The sequence below is a fragment of the Stenella coeruleoalba genome (assembly GCF_951394435.1).
Source record: "Stenella coeruleoalba genome assembly, chromosome: 20".
Lineage (NCBI taxonomy): Eukaryota > Metazoa > Chordata > Mammalia > Artiodactyla > Delphinidae > Stenella > Stenella coeruleoalba.
The window spans coordinates 33,335,678-33,359,119 of record NC_137166.1 but is presented as its reverse complement, the minus strand read 5'-3'; the positions used below and the strand labels follow the sequence as shown (position 1 = coordinate 33,359,119).

Here is a 23,442-nt window from a genome sequence, read left to right as displayed (position 1 = left end):
GCATGGGAAAATATATATTCCAGGAAAATGCTCATGGTATACAGAAAAAATTTAATCCTTCTCTAATCATACTTTATCACACTCAGTATATTATAATGGTGAATACATTTGTCCAAACTCATAGAATGTACAATACCAAGGGTGAACCCTAATGTAAACTGTGGACTCTGAGTGCCAATGATATGTCACCGTAGGTTCATCAGCTGTGACGAATGCACCACTCTGGTGGGAAGGCGATGCATGTGTGGGGGCAGGGGGTATGAGAACTATCTGTACCTTCCACTCCATCTTGCTGTGGAAACTAAGATGCTCTAAAAAAAATTAAGTCTAGTAAAAAAAAATTTAAAAGCCGATTACAAAACAATATGTGGTGACCGATTTCTGGTGAAGGCGGGGGGAGTTCATTGTGGTCTGCCCTGCCTGGGCTCCTCAGGAAAGGGCATGTGGGTGGGCGATTCCTACACATCCTACAGACCCGGCCTTCACAGGAGCCCTGCAGGGGACTCCTGTGGGGTTGCAGAGAAGGAGCATATGAGCCTGGCGCTGCTACAGCCATCTTATCACCAGGAGGAGTGCTTGTTGAGAGAGAAGGCTAAACCAAGGAAAGAGAAATTTAGAGAGAAAGTGAAAGTGAGAGAGAAAGCAGATGTAGAGGTCATGGTTTGAGTTTTGGGCTCCAACTTGAAGCTAATCTATTCCTGGGCTTTTCAGAGAATAAATTTCTCTTTGTCCGATTACCCTGGGTTTCTGTCACTCGTAAACCCAAAGGATCCGAGTGCCCTGAACACGAGCTCCCAGCTCATTCATGCTGCAACGAGCCAGTTGCTGGAGATGGGCCACGGCACAGATGGGCTTGCCAGGCGGCTTTCCGTCAGCACCTGGAACCCTTCCTCTCAGCAGGCACAGCCAGGGGAAGGGATGTCCAGGGCCTACCTGCCCCTTTCCTGGTCCCGGGCCTGGGCTGATGCTCCTTGGGGACAGAGGAGGTTCCTGCCTCAGAGCTGTGCTTCCGCTTTCCCTCTGCTTAAAATTCTCCCCTCCCCACGCTGCGGTGGCTGCCTCCTCAGCCTCCCCTATGGCTCCCTTAAACACCTCCTCCTCCGAGAAGCCCTCCCTGACCATCTGGCTGAGGGAGACCATTCTGTCCCAGCTTCAGTTTGCTCTGCAAGTGTCTCCCTTCTGATGTTTCAGCTCCATGAGGACAGGGACCCAGTCTGTCCTGTTCACCGCTGCGTCCCCAGCTCTTCACAGGGTCTGGCATAGAGTAGGAGTCGTTGTTTACTGAGAGAGGAGAATGTACACGGTGTATGGGTAAGGCTGGTGAGGGGCCCTATTCTGCTGACTGGGCCAGTGGGGCTTGTGCAGGGCCTTTTCCGGGGAGGGGCATTATTTTGGCTCTTACCAGGGGACACAGTGACACCAAGTAGAGGACACACTGCAGGTTCTGGCTTTGACCGAACCAGAACTCTCCCTCCATTTGTGGGTCTTACCTGATGTCAGGGTGTGAAGCCCAGAACTGGAGCCTGGGTGCCACCTCCCAGGTGGGGTGAGGAAAACCAAGGATGTCAGCCAAAGCCGAAACCAGGCCCACGACTGATCAAGCAGGGCTGATACAGGGCATGGGACGGGGATCGGGGCCACGGGGCCCAGGAGAGGGAGCAAGGCCCCAACTAGTCTGAGACAACGCACAGAGAACTTCGCATGATTCAGCCCGTGCGGTCAGAAGCTGATTTCCCTTTGCGGTATTTTCCATTCCTTCTGAGTAAATCAGAGAGCAGTCTCAACGTGGTGCTGACAGGTCTCCAAGGCTTGTCTCTGTCTCTTTTAACAGAGGACATCTGGCGGCCTTAAACTCAAGGCCTGTCTCAGACAAAGGCCGCAGAGTTGTAATAACAGCGAGAGGTTTCATTGTGCTTATTTTTATAGCTACCCTCTCATTATAGCAGGTGAATCTGATTTTCCATGGAGGGTTGTAATAGGAAGTTTCTTTTTCAAATCCATTTACATGCGTAAAAGGAGACTGCTAGAAGGAAGATGGCTGGTGGATGCTAGATCAGATGGCAGCGCTGTTGGCCCCCCAGGGAGGATTCTGGGAAGGCAGCTGCAGGAGGACAGGAAGCTCTGGAGGAGCCCAGGAGGGTCTGTCTGGGGACACGGTGGGAGCTTCCTGTCCCCAGCAAGTGGAACTGGAGCTGAATTTGCTGCTCCAAAGCAGAGTTACAGCTAGGAGACCATTGCTGAGCTAAGGGAATGTAGGCAATGGGGCTGGAGCCCACCCTGAACAGAGCCTCCTGGCTAGCAGCCTAGCCGCCCTGGCTCAGGCCTCAGTACTGATCCTGTGCCCCCCAGGTCCAGCTGGGTGACCCCCCGTCGCCTCTTGGAATCCCAACCCGGGATTATTCTGTCTGCCCAGCCTGCCATACTATATCACTTTGATGTGGACACCCCAGTCCTGGAGCTGCCCCTGTCTCACCATGTGAGAGAGCACAGGCTGGGGGTGACACAGGCCTGCACTTAATTTCCTGCTTTACCTGTTGTTGGCTGTGTGACCTTGGGTAAGTCACTTAACCTCTCAGGGTGTCTGTGTCCTTGTCTGTTAAGTGGGATAAGAATATCTCTTGGGCAGAGCTGGACCACCAGTAATCAGAGAAGCCTAGACACACAGTAGGGCTCCAAAAATGCTGGGGAGCCCCTGGTAGTAACCGTTTCCCCATCCTGGCTTGGGGGTAAGAGACCTGCCAGCATCCCAGGCATGGGGTCTCACAAGGATGACAAATCCCGTCCAAAGGGAGACCTTTGGCTCTGTGTCACGTCCAGCAGGAGCCAGAGGCTGCTGGAGCAGACCTTCATGTGAACTGGCCCCCCTCAGGCTCCGGGGCCAAGTGCCCAGAGCAGGTCCCCGGGTGTGGGTGTGGCTGGCATGGTGCTCCCAGCAAGAGCTGCTCGGGCCCTGGGCTGAAGCATGTGTACCAGCGAGGGCCTGGGCTGGGAGGAGGTGGGGCAGGGAGGAACCCAGATGGCAGACTGCCCAGGCTCTGTGGATGGTTTTCCTCAAGGCCACTGTCAAGTCAATTCAACATGGGGCTTCTCAAATTTTAACCTGCGTACAGAGGAATCACCTTCGTGGGGCAGGAAGGAGAAGGTGGGTGAGGGAATCTCGTTAACATGCAGATTCTGGTTCAGAAGGTCTAGGGTGGAGCCTGAGATTCTGCCTGTCTCATAAGCTCCAGGTGACACAGATGCTTCTGGTCCGGGGCTCCACCCTGAGCATTGAGGGCAAGTGCCTCTCACCTTTCCTGTGGGCTCAACTTTTGAGAAGTCAGGAGAAAAGGGTCCAATCCCAGCTACCACCACTCCAGAGTTCCCTGGAAAGAAAGACTTAGCAATACTGTCGGGTGGGAGAGGGTCCAGGCAAACAGGGAAGTGCGGTACCCTGGTGGGGTCACAGTGGGCCACAAGGAAAGCTTCCTGGAGGAGGGGTTGAGGAATTCAAGGACTTGTTCCAGGAACTCAAGAAATGAGCGGGTCTCAGACTTCTGCGGCAAAGGGAGATGTCAGGAGGAGAGGCCGTTGGACACCCGGAGTGGATGAAGACACACTGTGCGTGGCCTGAAGAAACACCAGTGGACCTACAGGCCAAGGCCATCAAAAGAACTGGGAGGGCAGCATCTAGCATCACCAGGAGGAGACAACGTGGGAGGCCTGAAGCTATGCATTGTGGGTGGGCCCTTTTCAGAAGCCAGAGTAAGTCCTTTTCCTTACTCTGTGGTACCCAGCCCTTCTTTAAGGGTACTGATGGGAAACTCCCCCATATGATTTCTTAGTTCCCTTTTACCTTGCGTAAGGTTTTTTCCTCTGTCTCGACACCACACACAAGTACACTATATATATGTGATTTTCAGATGCACAGTCACCCTCCACCCCCTGCGCTTTAGCACCTCTGAAGTCAATGGCATCTTCCTCTCTATTGGCCTGGATCTATGTTCACTTCCTTCAGAATTTGCATCTGTGGTGCAAGGTACCTGAAACACCTGCATCTGAAACCTCTTTACCATGACTTCTCAGCTTGAGGATTTGGGACCACACTGTGTGTGTTTAGACCCCAAACCTGGGTGAGTACCAGTTTGCAGTTCCAGTTCTAGAGTCCGCACTCTCCACTCAGTGTCAAATTTGATTCATGCCTTTCCTCACTGTCCCTTTCTACAAGGCAGGTTTATTCTACGTGGACCATTACATTGGGAGCTAACTCTTTTTTGTCTCCCAGCTTTTTGCTGGAAACGCCTACTAAACTCCCCATGTTGGGCATTTTTTTTTCTTTCTTAGTGAATATTTGGTGCGTCTAACAGTTGACAGCAGCATTTTGTATTTGATGAAATGACTTGTAAAATCAATATGATCTTCTTTACTATTACAAAAGAATTGCAGCTCTTTTTATTTTTCCGTTTAACACTTTAATTATCCACCTGCCCAGATTTCCAAGAAATCCAATCTCTCCCACTTAAAGTGTCCTTCTCCTGGAGTAAATTGAGATACTTGAAAACTTTCTTTTTCTGAAGGTGTCAGTCTGTGTCTAACCTCCAGGAAGGAGCCTGGTTGGGCCACTCCAGGTGTTGCCACATGGTGTTGCTGTTGAATATGTTCGGTGTAGTTCAGTGAATGCTTGCCCACTGCTCTTTGCTGAGCTAGATCTTGGTTCAGGCCAGTGTGGCGCCCCAGGTTACGGTTCCCAAGTTACAGCCTCACCCTGATAATAACCTCAGCCACATGGTTTAGATCTTCAGGGACTACTAGCCTGATAGGCATATGGGGTCCAAACCAGCCTGTACCATCAACTCCTGCCCTGCGCTGAACCCAGGTCACTGGCCCAGAATCCACTTCACCTGGGGGGCCTGACAGCAGACTTCGGTTAAGGGCATCCCAATCCATTGTCCTTCAGATGGGGAGGCGTCGAGCATTCAATCTCTTCTACCCAGAGGTCCCACCTCCTGTCAGGGCTATGTCTACGTAATCCAGAAAGTCCATTCAAGGGACAGTTGCCTTACAAATGGAAACCAACCCCAGGCAATGATTGCTGGTTCTAGCCCAGGATCCTCTCGCCCTTCAAAGGATGACGTATGGCTCATCCTGGGGACAAAGCTGGCTTTGAGGAGCAGTAGGTGACCTTTTGTCTTGCTGAGTTGGGCCTACCAGGGAAGAGCTAGAATACTTAGGATGATAGGTGGGAATACTTACCAGCAAGGTTGAGGGGGAGGAACAAAGAGGAAAGCCTCAGGGCAGCTAAAGAGAGATGTCTCTGAGGAAATGGATCAAGCTCTGTCTGTGATGTGCAGTTTAAACCTCTCCTCCAGCTACCTACAGAAACCCCAGTAAGGTTGATATGACTCTCCAGTGTTTTGGCGGCTGGGTTTGTGGTTTTGAGACGAAGTGGGCCTGGCATGAAGGGGACACAGGACACAAGTAGAGGCTTCCAAGGATGCCCGGAAGCATCTCCGCTTAACATAGATGGGGAAACGGAGGACCAGAGGAGGGGCTTGTTCAAAGTCATCCCACAAGCTAGAGCCCAAAGTGGCTCTTTCCGCTCAGAATCAACCCCCAAAAGCCCACGAGCCATGGTGATCCCCAGTTCTCCAGCTTCCCCGGGGAGTGGCTCAGTACAGATACTCTTGGACGGTGAGTTCCTTCAGGGTGAAGCCCCGGGGGGCGGGCTTCCGGAGCTGGTTCTCCTCCAGTCTCTTCTGCAGGGACACAAAGTCCTTGCCCAGCTCGTAGGCCAGGCGGGCCATGGCGTCCAGCAGCGGGGCGTAGTAACGGTGGCCCTCCCGGGCCTGCAGGCACTGCAGAGCCCTCTCCCCGGCGGCGAAGGCCTCGGCGGGGCACTCCAGGTCGCGGTGGCACACCAGCATGGCGCACAGGGACGGCACCACCATCACGGGGCAGTGGGACGTCAGCTTCTCCTGTAGCGGCACCGTGCGCACCAGGATGTTTAGGGCCTTGGTGTACTGCCCCGCGCGCAGGCAGCCGAAGGCCTCCTTCAGCTCGGGCCGCGTGAGGAAGTCGATGAACTCGCGCGAGCGACGCACGCAGCGGATGGCGTAGAGCAGACCTAGGTACTCTTTGAGGGCCAGCTTGCGCTCGGAGATCATCTCCGGGGTGAAGTTCCCCATCAGGTGCTTTTTGGGGAAGACGACATCTTCGATCTCTTCCCGGAAGGTCTTTAGGAGTTTCTTCTGGAGCATCTCGAAGTCTGAATAACGCCGTTCCAGGATGGCTTTGTCGCTGTCAAAACTCCCCGTCTGGATGACGACGATTTGGTACATCTGCGGTGCAAAGAGAGAGGGCCTTTGACTACACTGTCACGGAGGGTTTGAACTGACAGAGAGAGCCCGGGAAATAAAATAACGATGACCTTAAAGCATACCCTGGAAATGGGGGCTGGTTTTCTGCAATTCTGTTTTAAATTGCCATTAGCCTTTGCTGAGCTGTAACAGCGAATCGTGACAAGAGTCAACCGGAGAATAACAAACACAGCGACGTGGAGGCATCCTGGGGTAGAAAGGCCATACAGGAACCTGCCGTGCGGGGGACCTGGGGCGTTCTTGGTTTTGGTGGTCAAAACTGGGCCTCAGGTTCCTGAACTGGGAGGCTTGAATTAATAAGATCTGTGTTTTCCAGGTGTGGAACTCCTGGGAGATGGTTTTAGGTGATATACTGGCAGTGATGTTATAAGTAAGAAAACTATTCTCTTCTCTTCTCTTTCAAGAGAATGCTGATTAAGGGCGCAGACTGCCTGGGTTATAATTCCAGCCCACCACGGTCTAGCTGTGTGGTTTTAGGTAGGTACTTTAACCTCTCTGAGCCTCCGTTTTCTCATCCAGAGAATGAGGATAGTAGCCTGCCTCACTGGGTGAGGATTAAATGAATCAATGCACTGAAACCATGACGTGCAGTCAGCACTCAGGGTCAGCTATTATTATTACTCCACTCCCATTTGGGGAATGGTGGGGGGCAAAGAAAGGCTGTGTGGCTCTTCCATAGTCATTAACCTCTCCCCCAACATAGGCTGAAATTCCATTCCAAAGAAAAACAGCCCCAAGCCCAGCTTTCCGCCTGCCATGGTAACCAGCTAGAATTTAATAACAGCCCTGAGCTTTCCTTGTATTTACTTTTATAATGACCTTTTCTTATGCCGTGTGATACTGGTTTTCCATTGAAGGTATTTCCCTTTGAAATAAATCCATTCAGTGTTTTTAAACAGTGATCCACTTGAAAGAAAAACTGAGGTACATAATAAAAATGATATGAGGATATCAAAAACAATGAAGAAGGGACACAGATGATAATACCGGGTAACATGGGATTAAACTGGGCAGTTGCTTCTTAGGCTAGGCACCTTGACTCTCCAGCCGTCACGGTGCTGAGCGTGAAATCTCACTTTTGGACCGTTTTTTTGCCAGAAGACTTCTGTGAGTTAAAGTGTGTCAATCCATTTCCTGGTCAGGGAGACTGAGGCGCAACCAGCCTTGCCCAGGACCGGGAAGGGGGCCGTGAAGGCGCGCCATCACTTTTTGGTCTCTGCTTACCACAAATTTGGAGACTGTCCCCTCCTCGATGCGGGCGGAAGCGATCTCGAAGAGCAGTTTGACGTGCTTCCAGCAGCGTTTCTGGGTCCGCCAGTACTCCTGCAGCTCCCGCGTGGTCATGCTGGAGTTGGAGCTTTGGCTGTCATGGGCATCTGGAAGGACCACACTCTTAAGGACTAGCGCAGGTCAGTGTGCTTTGGGGGCAAGGACTTGGGGAGATGGCTGGGTCTGTCTGGGATGAGCCGTGGGAATCTGGAAACGCTGTGATTATCCCTCTCCTCCTTTCCACCCTGGATAGACCCAGTCGGGCATCAGTCAGACCCCTACACCCAACCTGGCTGAATCCATCTCGCCATGGGCAACCTGGAAGAGCCCAGCGTCCCCAAGAGGCTTCTTGGTGGTGAAATGCAGTGTGTTTGTGGTACGTCGTCCACTTCTGCCTGTTGCGAAACCCCATGCTCCGGAAGAGCAGGGATGTGGCTGGTGGGTTTCCACCCTCCCTACTGTCGACTGAGCGCACACCAGCGGATGGTGGGGGGAGCTCTGAGGATGCTGGGCTCCAGGTCCAGCTCGGTCGGCCCTTCCTCTCTCCTCTCATGTCCCACGCTCCCTGCTTTTTCTTGCACATACCACTTCTTCTGCCTCAAATGCCATCCTCTTTCCCTGCCTCAAAAAGGAAGTGTTTCTTAAACCTCACTTGAGCCCTAGGCCATTCTGAGAATCTTGGGAAAGCTTAGAATCCTTCCTCTCCCCAAATGCACAAACCACTGTACATTTTATTTCAAGGGACATGTGTCCCAGGAGCCCTTCTCCAATGTGTCCTTCAAGACCCAACCCATATATCATTTCAACTGCCCTTTGGTGTTAGAATGAGAGCCTCCCACCTTGTCCCTGTGCCTTTTCCATGGCATCTTACATTGTTTTCTACAGATCCGTTTCCTTACTAAACTTGAAGGCCAGCACGGTGTTTGACTGTTCCTGCTTCCCCAGTGCCTGCACAGGGCCAGGAGCAGAGCAGGCGGTCAGCCAGCACATCTTGAAGGGTTGCATGCACATGGCAGATGTTTGCTCCAGGAGCTGGCGCTATAGCAGACACTGTCAGTGCCCGGCCATGCCCCCTCACTGGCATTGACTGTTGTGGAACATCCCACTGGCTTCTTTCGGAAGCACCTGGGACTCTCCCCGTGAGGGCTTTCTTGGGCCATTGCAGCACGTTGTGGAGCGTACCTCTGCCAATGGAGGATTGGACCAGGGGATAGCAGGCTGGCCTCCTCGCCGCCGGGATGGGACAGCTCTAAGTTGTGATCCATACGGTCTCCCAGACAACCCCCATTGGGACAGAGCCCGAGTTGCCCACAGTGGTAATCTTTTCATCGACATCCCGTACTGGTTTCCTGCCCTTCCTTTCCTCGGTTGCCCACTCCCCTGCCATACCTCCTGGCCTTGTCTCCTGGATAAACCACTCGCACCGAATCCCTGTCTCAGTGTCCACTTCGGGATAACACAAGTTAAGTGAGCTGCCTTGTTTCTCACGGCATCCACTGAAGTATGCACATTTGTATTTCAAATGTCTTCAAACCTCTATCCCCCCGACCAAGCCCCAAGCCTCAAGCCCACCTAAGTGCTCTTCAGGTCCTGGACGTGGGAGGTCTGGGCCAGGGGCTGATGCTTTCGGCTTGGTCCCTGCCATGCACTGGGCTATGGGTGTTGTCCATCCAGGGCTCCTGGCGTGCCTGGGACTTGCCATGCTCCAAGGCTGCCAGGAAAACAAGAGAGAACAGTGAGTGCCCACTTGTGTTGGGGTTCCTGGTGGGTCCTGGTGAGTTCCACAGTCCCCACTGCTGAGCCCTCCACTGCCCACCTAGCCATCCGCCAGACTGTCAGATGTGAAACCTGGGCCTGGCTCTTTGCTGGACTGATCGCTCCCAGGCTGAGCATGACCTTCTCTTAGAGTTAGCATCCTTATATTATCGAGTTGCTCTGAATTTTAAATGAGATGACTTTAAGCAAAGGTAGTAGCTTAATGATGACTTGAGAGAGAGCTGCTGGCTTGTCCAGAAAAACCAATATTTCATTTCATATTACACGTGTAAACAAAATCTCAGTGTCCAAAGCAAGGAGGCTGGAATGTATCCTTCCCTTTTCTCTCCCTTCATCTTGAAGCAAACATTTACTAACAACTTGTTATACCCACTTCACATACACGCAGGCTCTTCACAGCCACTATCTGATTTGACACCCACGATAATCTATCGGGACTCCAATAACAGATAAGGCAACGGAGGTTTAGCCCGAGTCACGTGGCTCGTGAGCGTGACCAGCCAGCCAAGCCAATGCCTGTGGTGTGCACGCTACACATTCTGCACTCAACACCCACCCCCTCACTTCATCTGAAGCTGTGCGTGGTAGGAGGCTTTTGTCTCCATTTTATGGTGAAAGAACTGAGACTTTGAGCTGCCCAGGATCGAGAGCTGGTAAATGGTGGGCAGGGCACCAACGCAGGCTGGTCTGACTTCAGAATCGTCTCCCTGGTACTCAGGGGAGGGTAGGCAGCGGGAGTCCTGGGGTTCATTTTATGCATAACTCTGTCTGTGACCCAGGTAAGTGAACAAGATGAGCCGGTGCCTGGAAGTTATTTAACTTCTCGGAGCCTCAGTTTCCTGCAAAAGGGGCACAATAACCTTCACGAAGCTGGTGTGAGTGTTAAGTCAGGCACCAGATCAGGGCTGCGCACACACCAGATAACGTATTAGTCCCTTTTATTAGTACCTGACCCGTGATAGATGCTCTAGGAAATATTTGAGAAATAAATGGCTGAATGAAGATGTGAGTTGGAATACAAGTTAAAATGTCTGAGACAAATTAGAAAAAGGGCCAATTAAAACATCAGCTCAGGGGCTTCCCTGTTGGCGCAGTGGTTGGGAGTCCGCCTGCCAGTGTAGGGGACGCGGGTTCGTGCCCCGGTCCGGGAGGATCCCACATGCCGCGGAGCGGCTGCGCCCGTGAGCCATGGTCGCTGAGCCTGCGCGTCCGGAGCCTGTGCTCCGCAACGGGAGAGGCCACAGCAGTGAGAGGCCCGCGTACCGAAAAAAAAAAACCAAAACAAAACATCAGCTCAGATGGAGTGAGTAGCTGGGGCACCATTTAGGCACAGAAATTCAAAATAAGAAGGGTGCAAGTGACCTGACCTCCTTCTTAACGTGCTCTTGCTGTGTCAGGTGAAAGGAACCCTGGGGGCATCCTCCAGGGGGCTCTGTGCTGGTGTCCAGTGGGGGGCTCTCAGGGACCCTCTGTCCAGCCTCATCCTATATAGATGGGAAACTGAGGCACAGAGCAGGGCATGGCTGGACCAGGGCTGCACACGCTTGAGTACCCTATAGCTTTCTCCCCTTGAGGAGTCGGGTCTTCCGTCCTGACCAACTGTGGGTCCGTAGGCAAGTTATTTAATATCTCCAGTCCTCGGTTTCCCCACCTGAGAGGTGTGGCCACCAACCCTGTCCTAGATGATGGATGGCTAGGAACAGGTTCCCTATATTCTGGTAGGTGCCCAGGCAAGACAGCAAGTGGTCCACACACTCTTATCCAACGGATTTCGGGTAGCCAGGACTCTTGGGGGCTCAGTGATTCCTGTGGGCACTCCTATGTACCTGCTTCAGTTAGCTCATCTGTAAAATGGGTGATGGCGAGTAGAATTGGCCTCAGTGGTCCCAGCCCTTCCAGCTCTGCTGTCTTGATCAGGCAGCTGGTGCCAGGTCAGAAGCAGGGCACTGTTTGCCTAGAGACCCCATGAGACCCCAGGAGTGATGGCCTTGGCTGGGTATCCCAGGAAAGACCTGGCAAAGCTGAGCATGAATGCAGAGCTTAGAATAAATATCAAGTTCAGCAGCCAAAGCCAGCTCCCTTAGGTTTTCTTTCATGGGATCGGCTGAAACTGGAAAGCGGCAGAGAGAAAGTGGTCACTGGTGCATCTATGGAGTCTCTAGTCCTCAGTTTTCCCATCTGTGAAATGGGGAAAGCAATCCTGTGACTCCAAGAGCTCCTTGGGGACAGCTATACATGGTGTCCTGTGGGCCCTTCCCTCCCATCTCTACACCCCACAGAGCAAAGATTTCTAGGCTTTACGACAAAATATGACAAGTGTTGGTACTCCTGGCTCGAGGGCCTGTCCTTGGCCCAGCGGACAGCAGTTGCCCAGCCCCTCCACCATCCAGCTCCGGGAGCAGTCACCCTTGCTCCTTCCTTCCCAGGTGCCCTGAGCATCACTTCTCCCTCTAAGGGATGCCTGCCATGTCCAGGCTTCTTCTGATGGGCACACAGGGCCCCCTTCGGAGCCCATGCTACCTCTCTGAGGGGGCAGGAGGGGACATTCCATCAGGGGTGAAACTCCAGCAGAGTAAAGCACCCTGGTCCAACCTAGGAGACAGAAGATCCTAGACACTGGATGGGCACACTCCCAAATGTAAGCATATATCAGAACTTCCTCAGGGGCGGGGGTGGAGGTGGAGGTGCCGAGGGGCAGACTTCCTGCTCCCAACATCAGAGAGTCCCATCTAGCAGGTCCTGCGGTGAGCCCTGGATTCTGCATTTTGCACCAGTCCCGAGGGCTGTGCTGATACAGGCTTTCCCTGGTACCACTTTTTGAGAAACACAGGTTTGGTAGATTATTCCCCAGGCTCAAGAGAGGTTGGAGAAGCATCTGGTACTTCAAAAGGCATTGATGAGATGGAGGGTCGAGGAGCTGCTCCCTGCTCTGCCCCAATGCGCTGAGGGGAGTCCTGCGTATCTGTCACCAACCCTTCTCCCTACCACCCTGCCCCCAAGAGGTAGCGAGCGACGGTTACAGGAGGCGGGGGCTCAGGCCACAGGGGGGCAGAGGCCCACTGAGCTTGGGGTCAGACACTGACCTGAGGTCTCTGGTCCTGTGCGTGTCCAGGGGTCCAGGAGGGATGTCACATGGCCCCCTTCAGCTCTCTGTTCCAAGCTCTGGGTGAGCAGGCCAGTGGCTGCCACTTTGCTAAGTTCCCTGTATGAAAACAGGAAATAAGCTGTGTGACCCGCTCCTGGTTGCCCCAGCCCATTGGCTGATGAAAGATGCTAGTGAACTCAGCTAACAGTCTGAGGCCGCCCTGCTGGGCAGGACCTAGCATGGCAGGGCGGGCCTGGATCTCAGTTCCCACATCAGCCTGTCTGACCCTCAGGGTCCTTGACAATCTCTGGCATTTCGGACCTTAGTTCCCAAAGCTCTTCAATGTGCATTATCCTACCCTACTGAGCTAGGCATGATGGGGGCCATCCTGCTCTAAGGACAGATGGGGAAACTGAGGCTTGGAGCAGAGAGCTGGTGGGATGCAGAGCCAGGGCCGGATTGGGGGCGGGTAGACTCAGAGTGCCTTTCTCTGGCGGAAGCTGCATCCCACATGCCAGAAAGTACCAGGGAAGCCAAACCTCTGGGCAGTTACGTGATTTGTAGCCAACCGTACTGTGGCCTGGAGTGCAGGAGGCTGGAACAAGACAAAAAATTAAACCTCTCCTGCTCCCCCCGCCCCCAAGAAGTCTACCATGTATCTCTCCCCAGCTATGATTCCTCCCCTCCCCAGTCCTGATTTTGATGGGGAACAATTCCTTGCTTTTCTTTCTTTTTTTTTTTTTTTTTTTTGCGGTACGCGGGCCTCTCACTGTTGTGGCCTCTCCCGTTGCGGAGCACAGGCTCCGGACGCGCAGGCTCAGCGGCCACGGCTCACGGGCCCAACCGCTCCGCGGCATGTGGGATCCTCCCAGACCGGGGCACAAACCCGAGTTCCCTGCATCGGCAGGCGGACTCTCAACCACTGCGTCACCAGGGAAGCCCCCTTGCTTTTCTTTGTAATTTATCACCTACTAACAGACCCCAAAACAATCGTTTCATTTGATTCATTTTTGAGTTTTATATTAATTGAGCCACACATACTCTTCGTATGCTTTGGTGCTTTGCTTCTTTCATTCCGCATTTATGTGAATAAGATTCATCAGTCTTTGTGTGTCGCTAGAGCTTTTTCCTTTTTACTGCTGTATTGCTACGTTACTTGAATATATCAGTACTTACCTTTTTTTTTTGTCTATTGGTGCACCTTTGGGTTGTTGCTAGTTTGGGCCATCATGATCAGTGCTGCTGGGAATATTCTTACACATTCATCCAATGCACATATTTATCTGGAGCGAAATGACTGGGTCTCAGAGTATGAATAGCTTCAGCTGTACTCAGTCATGCCAGACACTTTTCCTGAGTGGTTGTGTCATTTTGCAATCCCACCAGCAGTGTATGCAGGCTCTAGACGTTCTGCATCCTCACCTACACTTGATATGGTCAATATTTTTTGTTTCAGCCATTCCAGTGGGTGTGTAGTGGTATCTCGTCATGGTTTTTAGTTGCATTTCCCTAATGACTGGTGATGTTGAGCATCTTTTCGTGGGCTTATTTGCCATCCTTATATCCTTTTTGGTGAAGGATCCTTTTTGGTTCAAGTCCATTGCTCCTTTGTTTGATTGGCTTCTTTTCTTCATGGTTTATAGGTGTTCTTTATGTATTCATGTGGGTATATGTGCTTCTCAATAATATCTTTCCCATCCTATGGTTTGCATACTCTATTATAATGGGGTCTTTGGATAAATAGAAGTTGCTAACTTTAAAGCATTCAACTGTATCAATCTTTTCTTTCATAGCTGGTGTCATGCCGTAAGACCATGGACATTACTCCTTTATCGTTCTTTCTGCAGCAACTTCACAGGCCGCTGTGAGGCTTAAGATGAGTTAAGATGCTCAAAGCACTTAGGACGATGCTGGTATCTCGTAAGCACTGTACAAGGGCGGGCAATTCTTGTTTTTCTTCAAACCTTTCTAGTTTGCCTTTCTTACTTGCGGCAGTATAATGCCCTTAGAGTAAGTAGATTTTTGTGTATGGTGTGAGGTAAGAGGTCCATGTTTTCTCCCCACATGTTCACCAACTGGCCTTATTTATTGAAATGGCCGTCCAATCCCACTGCTTTGCAGTGCCATCACTGTTATAAAAAGAGTATCCACACATGTCAGGGTCTGTTTAGCTCAGCGGAAGGGGCATCAGTAGTGTGCCTCTGGCCTGCTAGCTGGTGAGCCCCTGGGGTACAGGGGCCGTATCCTGTTCACCTCCACCTTGCACTGCCCCATAGAACACCTGGTGTGGCGTGAAGATGCAGGCTCTGTATAGAGGGAGGCTAGAACTCCGTCTCTCCTCCTCTCTGAGTCCTTTCCTGGGCCTGGAACCTGCGAGATGCCAGTGTAGACTCTGAGCCCTTCTCTGCAGCCCTGCGTGCCTCTCACCCCCAGCCAGCAACCATGGGGAAGAGTGTGTAGAAGCCACTGCTTCCTCTTCTCAGGGTGGGAGATGCTTTTTGGAAACCCCCAGACGCGCAGGAGCGTCTGGCCTGCATAGGAAGGACCTAGCTGGACCACAGTAACCAGGAGAGGCCACACTTGGCCACCTGCCGGGTGTTGGCTTTTCTCTGCAGGACAGGGCTCGAGGTGGCAGAGGACTTCTATATGTCTACAAAGACAGGCAGGGTCCCGCTGTCATGGTGGGGGGGGACAGGAATGGGCATCCCCGCACTGCACTACTGAAGCCAAAGGGGACACCAAGGGGCCTTGGGAACTGAGGAAGGGAAGTGCTGGCAAGTCAGAGTCTAGGTGTCTTCCCTAGAATTCACCCTGCTTGGACCCTTCATTGGCCTCCACCCGCATTCCGAGTAAACCCAGCCCCCCCAAATCCCCCCGCTGAGGCCTCCGTAATCCGGTGGTTGCTCCCTTCTTAACCTCATTCGCACCCCTCCCAGCATCACTTACCACACACCAGCCATCTGGACTACTTTCTGTTCCTCAAATGTGCTTCACAGCCTTTGCGCTTGCAATTCCTTCAGCCGTCAACGTCCTGTCTCGGTTCCTTCCACGACAGCCTCTTTTCTCTCTCATCCTCAGGGTGCAGCTCGATTGTCTCTACTTTGTGCAGCCCTCCTTGACCCCCCGTCAAGAACTATCATTGTTTCGCTTATTTGTTTACTTGTTTAGTGCCCGTCTGGGACGCCTCGATCACGGGGACTCGGTCTGTGGCAGCGTTCTGTCCCCAGTACCCACCGCGGCGCCTGCCACCTAGCGGATGCTCGGTAATTGTGTGAATGAATGAATGAGTGGGCGAACGCAGAGAAGTGGAGATCGGGCTGGGACTCCAGATCCGCCCTGACTCACTGTGCGACCTGGGCAGGCCACTGTCCTCTCTGAATGTCAGTTCCTTAATTGCGACATGAGATTAAGTTAAGCATCCTCCCGGCACCAAAGCATTCCCCATTGGGCAGATAACAATACGGTAAACTACCACTCACTGCTGCTCTGGGTGTCTGAAAAACTTGGGACTCCAACACTGAAACGCCACGTTTGAGAAATTCAGTAAGAATTGATTGATCACAGGCGCGCCTCCACGTGTCTGGCAAAGAAAACCCAAACTGGTGAAGTGTTTGTTCGTAAGTAGGTGATGCAAAACCTGGTCACGTCAATCTTGTTTTTCCATAGCTGGGTATACAAACATTAGCTTTTAAAAAAATCTCAAAAGTTCTTAATACTGCAGGGTTTTAAAATTAGGGCCACAGACATGAGTGCGCTGTGGGGCACCGATGTGGTTATACTGAGACATAGCAGAGCGACGGGTGGGCCGGGGGTGGGGTGGGACTGGAGTGTGGGTTTCTATTTCTATACTGCAGGCTGGGGAGACACCTCAGCCCTTCCTGGGCCTCACACAAGCTCTGTCAGTCCTTCTGATCTGTGTAAGAATTCATGGCTAAAATGTGGAGAAAATCTAACTTTAATTATCAGCAGGACACAAACATCTTGTGTTCCTGGGAGATCTGTTTGCTTAGGTAAAAGGCTTTGGGCTTCCCTGGTGGCGCAGTGGTTGAGAGTCCGCCTGCCAAAGCAGGGGACACGGGTTCGTGCCCTGGTCTGGGAAGATCCCACATGCCGAGGAGCGGCTGGGCCCGTGAGCCATGGCCGCTGAGCCTGCGCATCTGGAGCCTGTGCGGCTGGGCCCGTGAGCCATGGCCGCTGAGCCTGCGCATCTGGAGCCTGTGCTCCGCAATGGGAGAGGCCACAGCAGTGAGAGGCCCGCGTAACACAAAAAAAAAAAAAAAAAAAAAGTCTTTGATGAGTTTGCCTGGGAGTTTAGGGCCATCGCACGTAGTTTGAAGGTTTGTGCCCTGCCCAGAGCGCCTCAAGAGGGCAGGAGTGGGGCTGAAATCCAGCCCTCACTCTGCTTTTCCAAGCTGGCTCCTGCGTTCCCTCAGGTAAAGGGGTCGCCTTTTTCTAATCTGAAAAGAAGGGTGATGCGAGCTGGCTGTGAGTGAACTAATGACGGAGGATTGAGAAACTGTTTTTCAAAGACAGTAAGTTCAGCTGGTGGAATATTCTGTTTTGCTGAAGTGGAATTTTTAAGCTTGGGGCTAGAAGGGAAGGGTTTGAGAAACTGAAGGTGATTCTAGAAACCATATGGGGGAGGGGAAGAAGAGAGGAGACACAGTAAGGGGTCTGCAGAAGAGGAGGCCCACCCATCAGGGGAGCTGGATTTGTTGGGTGTCTGATCTGCAGCAAAACCCGCCTGACTCACTGATGAGCTTGGAGTTGGTTAGGGCTGGAGGTGGGGGAAGGGGACAAAATGTGGGTCTGGTCTTGAGATGGGGATGGGTAAGACCAGAGGCCGTCCGAAGGCCCCAGGTGCATTGGGTTCCCCAGGTTTGAGGCAGCTCAGTAAAAAGATGCCTTCTCTGCTGTGCCTTTCCCTCATGCATTGTCTCTCTTTTAATAAGTCACTCAACAAACTTGGGCCAGGCACTGGGCCAGAGGTGGAGATCCGGCAATGGCGAAGGGATGTTTCAAGCCCTCAAGGACTCACAGTCTGGTGAGAAAACAGGATGGACGCATGAGCTGAAACAGAACACCATGTAGGCCGAGAGCAAACAGGAGCACAGGCAGGCTGCTCCTTGGTAGCTCAGAGGACTGGAGAGTTCCGTGGGGACAGTGGAAAGCTACCTGGAGGCAGGTGGGCATTGAAGGATAGGTAAGTCCCAACAAAAGGAGTGAAAGAAAGATGTGGGCTTGATTACCAGCTCCACCATCCTGTAGCTGAGTCATCTTAGGAAAATTATTTACCTCTTGGAACCTGTCTCTTCATCTCAAAAGTGTGGGGACAAAGAATAGTACCTATTCCATAAAGAGGATCGTGTGATGGATGAGAGTACAGTGCCTGGCATATAGTAAGTGCTCAATAAATAACATTCATATTATACAGAGTTTAGGGCTTACTCTGTGCCGAGCTCTATGTTTGTACTCCTCACGACAAGATCTAAGTGAATTGTCAGCACCACTTAGCTGTTAGGGAAACTGAGGCCAAGGTTAAATAACTGGCCCAAAGGCATAGAGATCTGGGATTCAAATCCAAGTTCGTTGGAGTCCAAAGTCTATGCTATTCAACCTGTTGCCTCCCACTGAGGCCCAGAGTGAGCAAAGCACAGAGGTGGGGGGACCAAGAGCTATAAGGACACTGGTGCATCATTTGGGCCTGGTTGGAGAAGGGTTTGGACACTGATGGGTGGGTGGGCTGCTTGGAGCAGGGGACCAGCGTGGAGACTGCTGCGCAGTGTGAGGTTGAAGAGAGACTAGTTAGAATCATGGGGAATGGCTGGGTGCTCTTGCCAGGTGAGAGATGACAGTGATTTGGACCCAAGTAGTAATAGTGGCTATGGTAAGAAGTGGCTGATTCTGAATATGTTTTGAAGCTCAGGTTGACAAATTTGCTTCCAGGTTGAGTGTGGAGTATAAGAGAAGATGAATCGGGTAAGTTTTCCAGGTTCAGTTGCTCTGTTACTTTTCTTAAGTAATCTGCTATTACTGGGCATTCAGAAGGCTTCCAGCTTTTTGCTGTTATAGATAAGATGGTGGTGAACATCCTTGCAGACGGATCTGTACACCATCTGGAATGATTTTCTTGGGGTTAGATTCAGTGCTTCTAACCCAGCATTTCCCAGCCTCAACCAAATGTGCACCAGCAGTGCAGGTATTTACCTGGAGGCAGTGTGGGGTAGTGGTTTTGAGCATGAACTTTGATGTCAGACATCTGGGGGGCAAATCTCGGCTCCGCTGTCATGACTTGGATAAAGTAATTAACTTTTCTGTGCCTCAGTTTCTTCCTCTACAAATTAGGGTAAAGATAGTCAATATCCTGTAGGTAGGATTAAATGAGTTAGTATCTGTAAAGCACTACGTCAATGTCAGTTTTTTTCCTTGAAATTGACTTTATATTTAAAATTTTCCAAGTACAAATTTTTTTTAAAATTTATTTTTATTTTATTTATTTATTTTTGGGTGTGTTGGGTCTTCGCTGCCGCATGCAGGCTTTCTCTAGTTGTGGCGAGCGGGGGCTACTCTTCGTTGCGGTATGCAGGCTTATCATTGCAGTGGCTTCTCTTGTTGCGGAGCATGGGCTCTAGGCACATGGGCTTTGGTAGTTGCAGCACGCAGGCTCAGTAGTTGTGGTGCATGGGCTTAGTTGCTCCGCGGCATGTGGGATCTTTCCGGACCAGGGCTCGAACCCGTGTCCCCTGCATTGGCAGGTGGATTCTTAACCACTGTGCCACCAGGGAAGCCTCCAATTACAAGTGTTTTAAAAGGAATGTTTATATTAATACCTTCAGTGAAAAACTAGCAATCACTTGCCAGGAATAAGAAATCATAAAATAAAATAAATCTAACGTAAACAAAACAGTGCTGGTGAATTCTAGTTAGATAATGTCACAGAGCCAAGTAGACTAGGCAGCGTTAGAGAGGAGTTCAAGCCCTATTAGTACTAAACTGAGATGGCTTGCCTCAACTTAGAAGAATGGAAAGAAAAATGTAGAAAGAGGAAGTTTAAATGCCCTGTCCACTGTTACCTAACACGGAACCACACTCCAGAGAACTCCGTCCTGGGACTTCACAAGAGTAAGACTTTAGATGACTATGAACTTCCTGACCCACAAAGGGTGCGTTGGGTAATACTGACCCCAACAGCTTTCCTAGCTTTTCAATTCACAGGATACCTCCGTGTGTGTGTGTGTGTGTGTGTGTGTGTGTGTGTGTGTGTGTGTGTGTGTGTGTGTGTGTGTGTGTGTGTGTGTGAGTGAGAGAGGCTCTTCGATTCCCTCTGGTTGAAAGGTGGCTCAGGAAGGATGACATACTTGGCCCGGGTCACGCGGCACAGGCCGTCCAGCCTGCCTCTGCCCTGCGTGCTCCGCCGCCCACGGTCCGGCTGGCTCTCTCGGGAGGGGCGGGGCTGCCAGGCAGAGGGTGGGCAGTGGGGGCGGGGCACGTCGGGGGCGGGGCCGGGGCCTAGCGCCCGCGCAGCCCAGGCTGGAGCTGAGCCGGGGAGTCGAGACTCGAGCTGCTGGGAGGAATCGGGGGGCCGGGGGTGAGTGGTCCTGAACCCCGCACCGGGGCTGCAGGTGCCGAGGGTCCCGGTCCCGGGACTGGGACATCTGACTTCTGAGCGGTCCAGGCCTCCAGCCTTAGGATGGGGCTGCCTCGGTTTCCCCTTCGGGAGTCCCGGGGTCTGGAAGGAAAGGGGGGTGTTTCGAGGTTGGGGAGCCTCCTGGTGGGCTGTGACTACAAACGATGAGGGGGTTTGGGAGAGTGGGCAGAACTTCTGCCCCAGGAGCCTCTGAGGTCTGGAGAGAGACCATGATTTGGGGATCGAGGGGTTTGTGGGGGCAGAACATGCAGGTTGAAGTTTCGAGGCACCGGGCCGGCCTGGGAATGAGGAGGCCAGGCTTCAGGTCTGAGCGGGAGCTACTCTCTGTTCAGTCCCCTCCTCTCTCCCTCAGTTTCCCCATTTTCACCTTGCTTGTGGATGGGTGGGTATAAATGAGAGCGCCTGGATGATCTCTAACCCTGCCTGTGGCCTTGTGACTCTCATGGGGGTCTCCTACCTCCTCCTCCTCCCCCGTGGTGGGTGTGGAGACCCCTGCCCATTCTGCATCCCACCCCTGCCCAGACCCCCACACCAGGGCCTGCCGGCATCACATCCTTTGTGCTGTTCATCCTCTCCTTCTCTCCTAATGTTGAGGAACAGCCATCCGGTCCTACTTGCTTTGCAGCAAACTCAAAAGCCTCCCTCCATCCCCTCCAGGGAGGCCTCCCACAGCTGGACCCTTGGTCCTGAGTTTGCTCTTGCTTCTCTCTCTCGTTTGGAGCTCTTAGTCTCCTCCCTTTGGTGGGCTCCATCACCCCATGGGCTGTTCCCTGGCCACAGGGTCCTTGTTCCATAGAGGGGAGAAGCCTGCCATGTCACCCGTCTCCTGACCCCTTGGTGAAGACCCGAGTGACATTCTGGTTGCTTCTGCTCTCCTGTCCCAATCACTCTCCCCCTCTCTTGGTTACTCAGATCCCCTTAGCCAATTGGCACTCTGAGATCTGAGGCAGGAAGGGACCCCATCTAACCTACTGACCTCCCACATAGTGCAGGATCCCTCTGTTGCATACGCTCAGTGATGGGAAGCTCATTCCTTATGAAGCGCCGTTCAGCGTCCTGCAGCTCTGGCTTCATTTAGTCAAAATCTGTGGCTTGCAGATTCCACCCCTTGGCTCCACTTCTGCCTCCTGGAACCATGCAGAGTAAATTCATTCTTTTATTCATTCACACAATCTTGATCAGTGCCCTGCATGAGACACTGGGGATATAGCAATGAAAAAAGCAGACAAAATTCCCTGCCCTCATGGGGTTGGTTTTCTAGAAAGGAGTTGGACAGCAGTCCAATAAGTAAATACAAGGTATGTCAGGTGGTAAGAAGTGCTATGGAGACTAATAAAACAGGCAAAGGGGATGAGGTATTGGTCTGGGGGTATTGTGGTTTTATATAGCTTAGTCAGGGAGGGCCTCTCTGAGATGGTGACCACCGAGCAAAGCCTTGAAGGAGGCGAGGGGGGAGCTATGTGAATAACTGGGGGAAAGGACAGTGCACCCACAGAGGGAAGAGCATATGCAAAGGTCCTCGGGCAGAAGCATGACAGGTGGGAGCAGGTCTGCCTTGTTCTAGGAACAAGCGTGGCTGGAGCAGCGTAGGTGAGGAGCCAGTGAAGGATTAGTAGGAAATGAGTGCAGACACATAAGGGGTGGGGAGGTGGGGATCCATTGCATGGGGTCTCGATGGCCACTGCAAGGGCTCTGGTTTTCACTCTAAGCACACTGAGAGCCACTGGAGGTCTTTGAGAAGAGGCGTCACCTGCTCTTACCTAGGGGTTAGCAGGTTCATCTGGCTGTGAATGGGAGAGAGAATGCAGGGAGGTGAGGGCAGAAGGGTGGGGGGACCAGTGAGGGGACCACTGCTGTCATTCTGGGTAGAGACCGTGGGGGCTTGTTACCCATGGCATAGAGGTGATGAAAAAATATCAGATTTTCAGATTTGGGATATATTTTGAAGATGGGGGTGATAGAATTTGGGATGTGAGAGAAAGGTGGAGTCAAAGGTGACTCGGAGGTTTGGGGGCTGCGCATCTTGAAGTTTAGAGCTGCCATCGGCTGAGATGGGACCTGTTTAGGGGGAAGATCTGGAGTTTGTCTTTGTGCTTGTGAAGTTTGCGATGCCTATTGGGCATCCACATGAAGATGTCCATTAGGCAGTTGCAAAAGTTTAGTGGGGGGCTTCCCTGGTGGCGCAGTGGTTGAGAGTCCGCCTGCCGATGCAGAGGACGCGGGTTCGTGCCCCGGTCTGGGAAGATCCCACGTGCCGCGGAGCGGCTGGTCCCGTGAGCCATGGCCGCTGAGCCCGCGCGTCCGGAGCCTGTGCTCCGCAACGGGAGAGGCCACAACAGTGAGAGGCCCGCGTACCGCAAAAAAAAAAAAAAAAAAAAAAGTTTAGTGGGGAACTTGGAGCTGGAAATAAAATTTGGGGCTTCATCACCATATAGCTGGTATTTAAAGCCATAACAGCAGGTAAGCTCACTTAGGGAGAGTGATACAGAGAAAAGAGGTCCCACCAGAGAGTTCTGGGGCTCCCAGCATTAGGAACTAGCCAAGGAGACAGAAAGAGTGGCCAGTGAGATGGGAGGAAAAAGCAGAGAGTTGGGGTGTTCTGGACGGCAATGAGGCAGGTGCTTCAAGGAGGAAAGAGGGAGTGATTATGACAGATGCCTTTGGCGGAGCCAGTGAGGTGAGGGCTGAGAATCCAGCAACCTGGAAGTCACTGGTGACCATGACAGAAGTAGCTGGCGGCCAAAGGGGACACGATCGGAGGGGACAGGAGGGGAGAACTTCAGGACAGCAGTATAGACAACAGCTAAGGAGTCCTGCTGTGAAGGGGGCAGAGAAATGGGGTCAGATGCAGAAAGTATAGTATGTGTATGTGCTGGTGAGAACTGCTCTCCCAGAGAGAAGCCCGGTGAAGGGGGCAAGAATGGAGGATGCCGCAGGAAGTGAGAGGGATGGGTCCACTGCCCCAGCAGGGGCGTGGCCCCAGCTGAGAGCAGGACAGTTCGGTTGAGCTTCCAGGGCCTCCCTCTCTTCTGTCTGCAGTGGCCCAGCGGGCTGAGATTTCAGCACTTAAGGAAATCAACCGGCTCAGGGCTCCAGAGAAACCAGACTGGCTGTGTCTCAGGAGGGAGGGCGATGTCAGGGCTTGGCCTGGGCTTGGGGATAAGGGGTGCCCACGTGGGTTACCCCTTCCACTTGACCCTCTGTTTCAACAAGGAAGTGCCCTTTTCTTTGCACAGGCCTCACCTTCCTCGAGAAAAGGCTACGATGACTCCAAAGTTGCAGTAATTGAAGCAGAGAAGAAAAGGCAA

General features: G+C 52.3%; 1 protein-coding gene across 1 annotated transcript; it reads right to left on the bottom strand.

Annotated features, from left to right (window-relative positions):
* Window positions 1–5,648: 5,648 nt before the first annotated feature.
* Window positions 5,649–9,330, bottom strand: SNX20 (sorting nexin 20; the record flags this gene model as incomplete). Its single annotated transcript, XM_079906521.1, has 3 exons — window positions 9,198–9,330; window positions 7,581–7,732; window positions 5,649–6,317 (listed from the first exon to the last, which is right to left on the bottom strand). Exons 1-3 carry the CDS (start codon window positions 9,325–9,327, stop codon window positions 5,649–5,651), a joined length of 951 nt encoding a protein of 316 aa, XP_079762647.1. The 5' UTR covers window positions 9,328–9,330.
* Window positions 9,331–23,442: the final 14,112 nt, after the last annotated feature.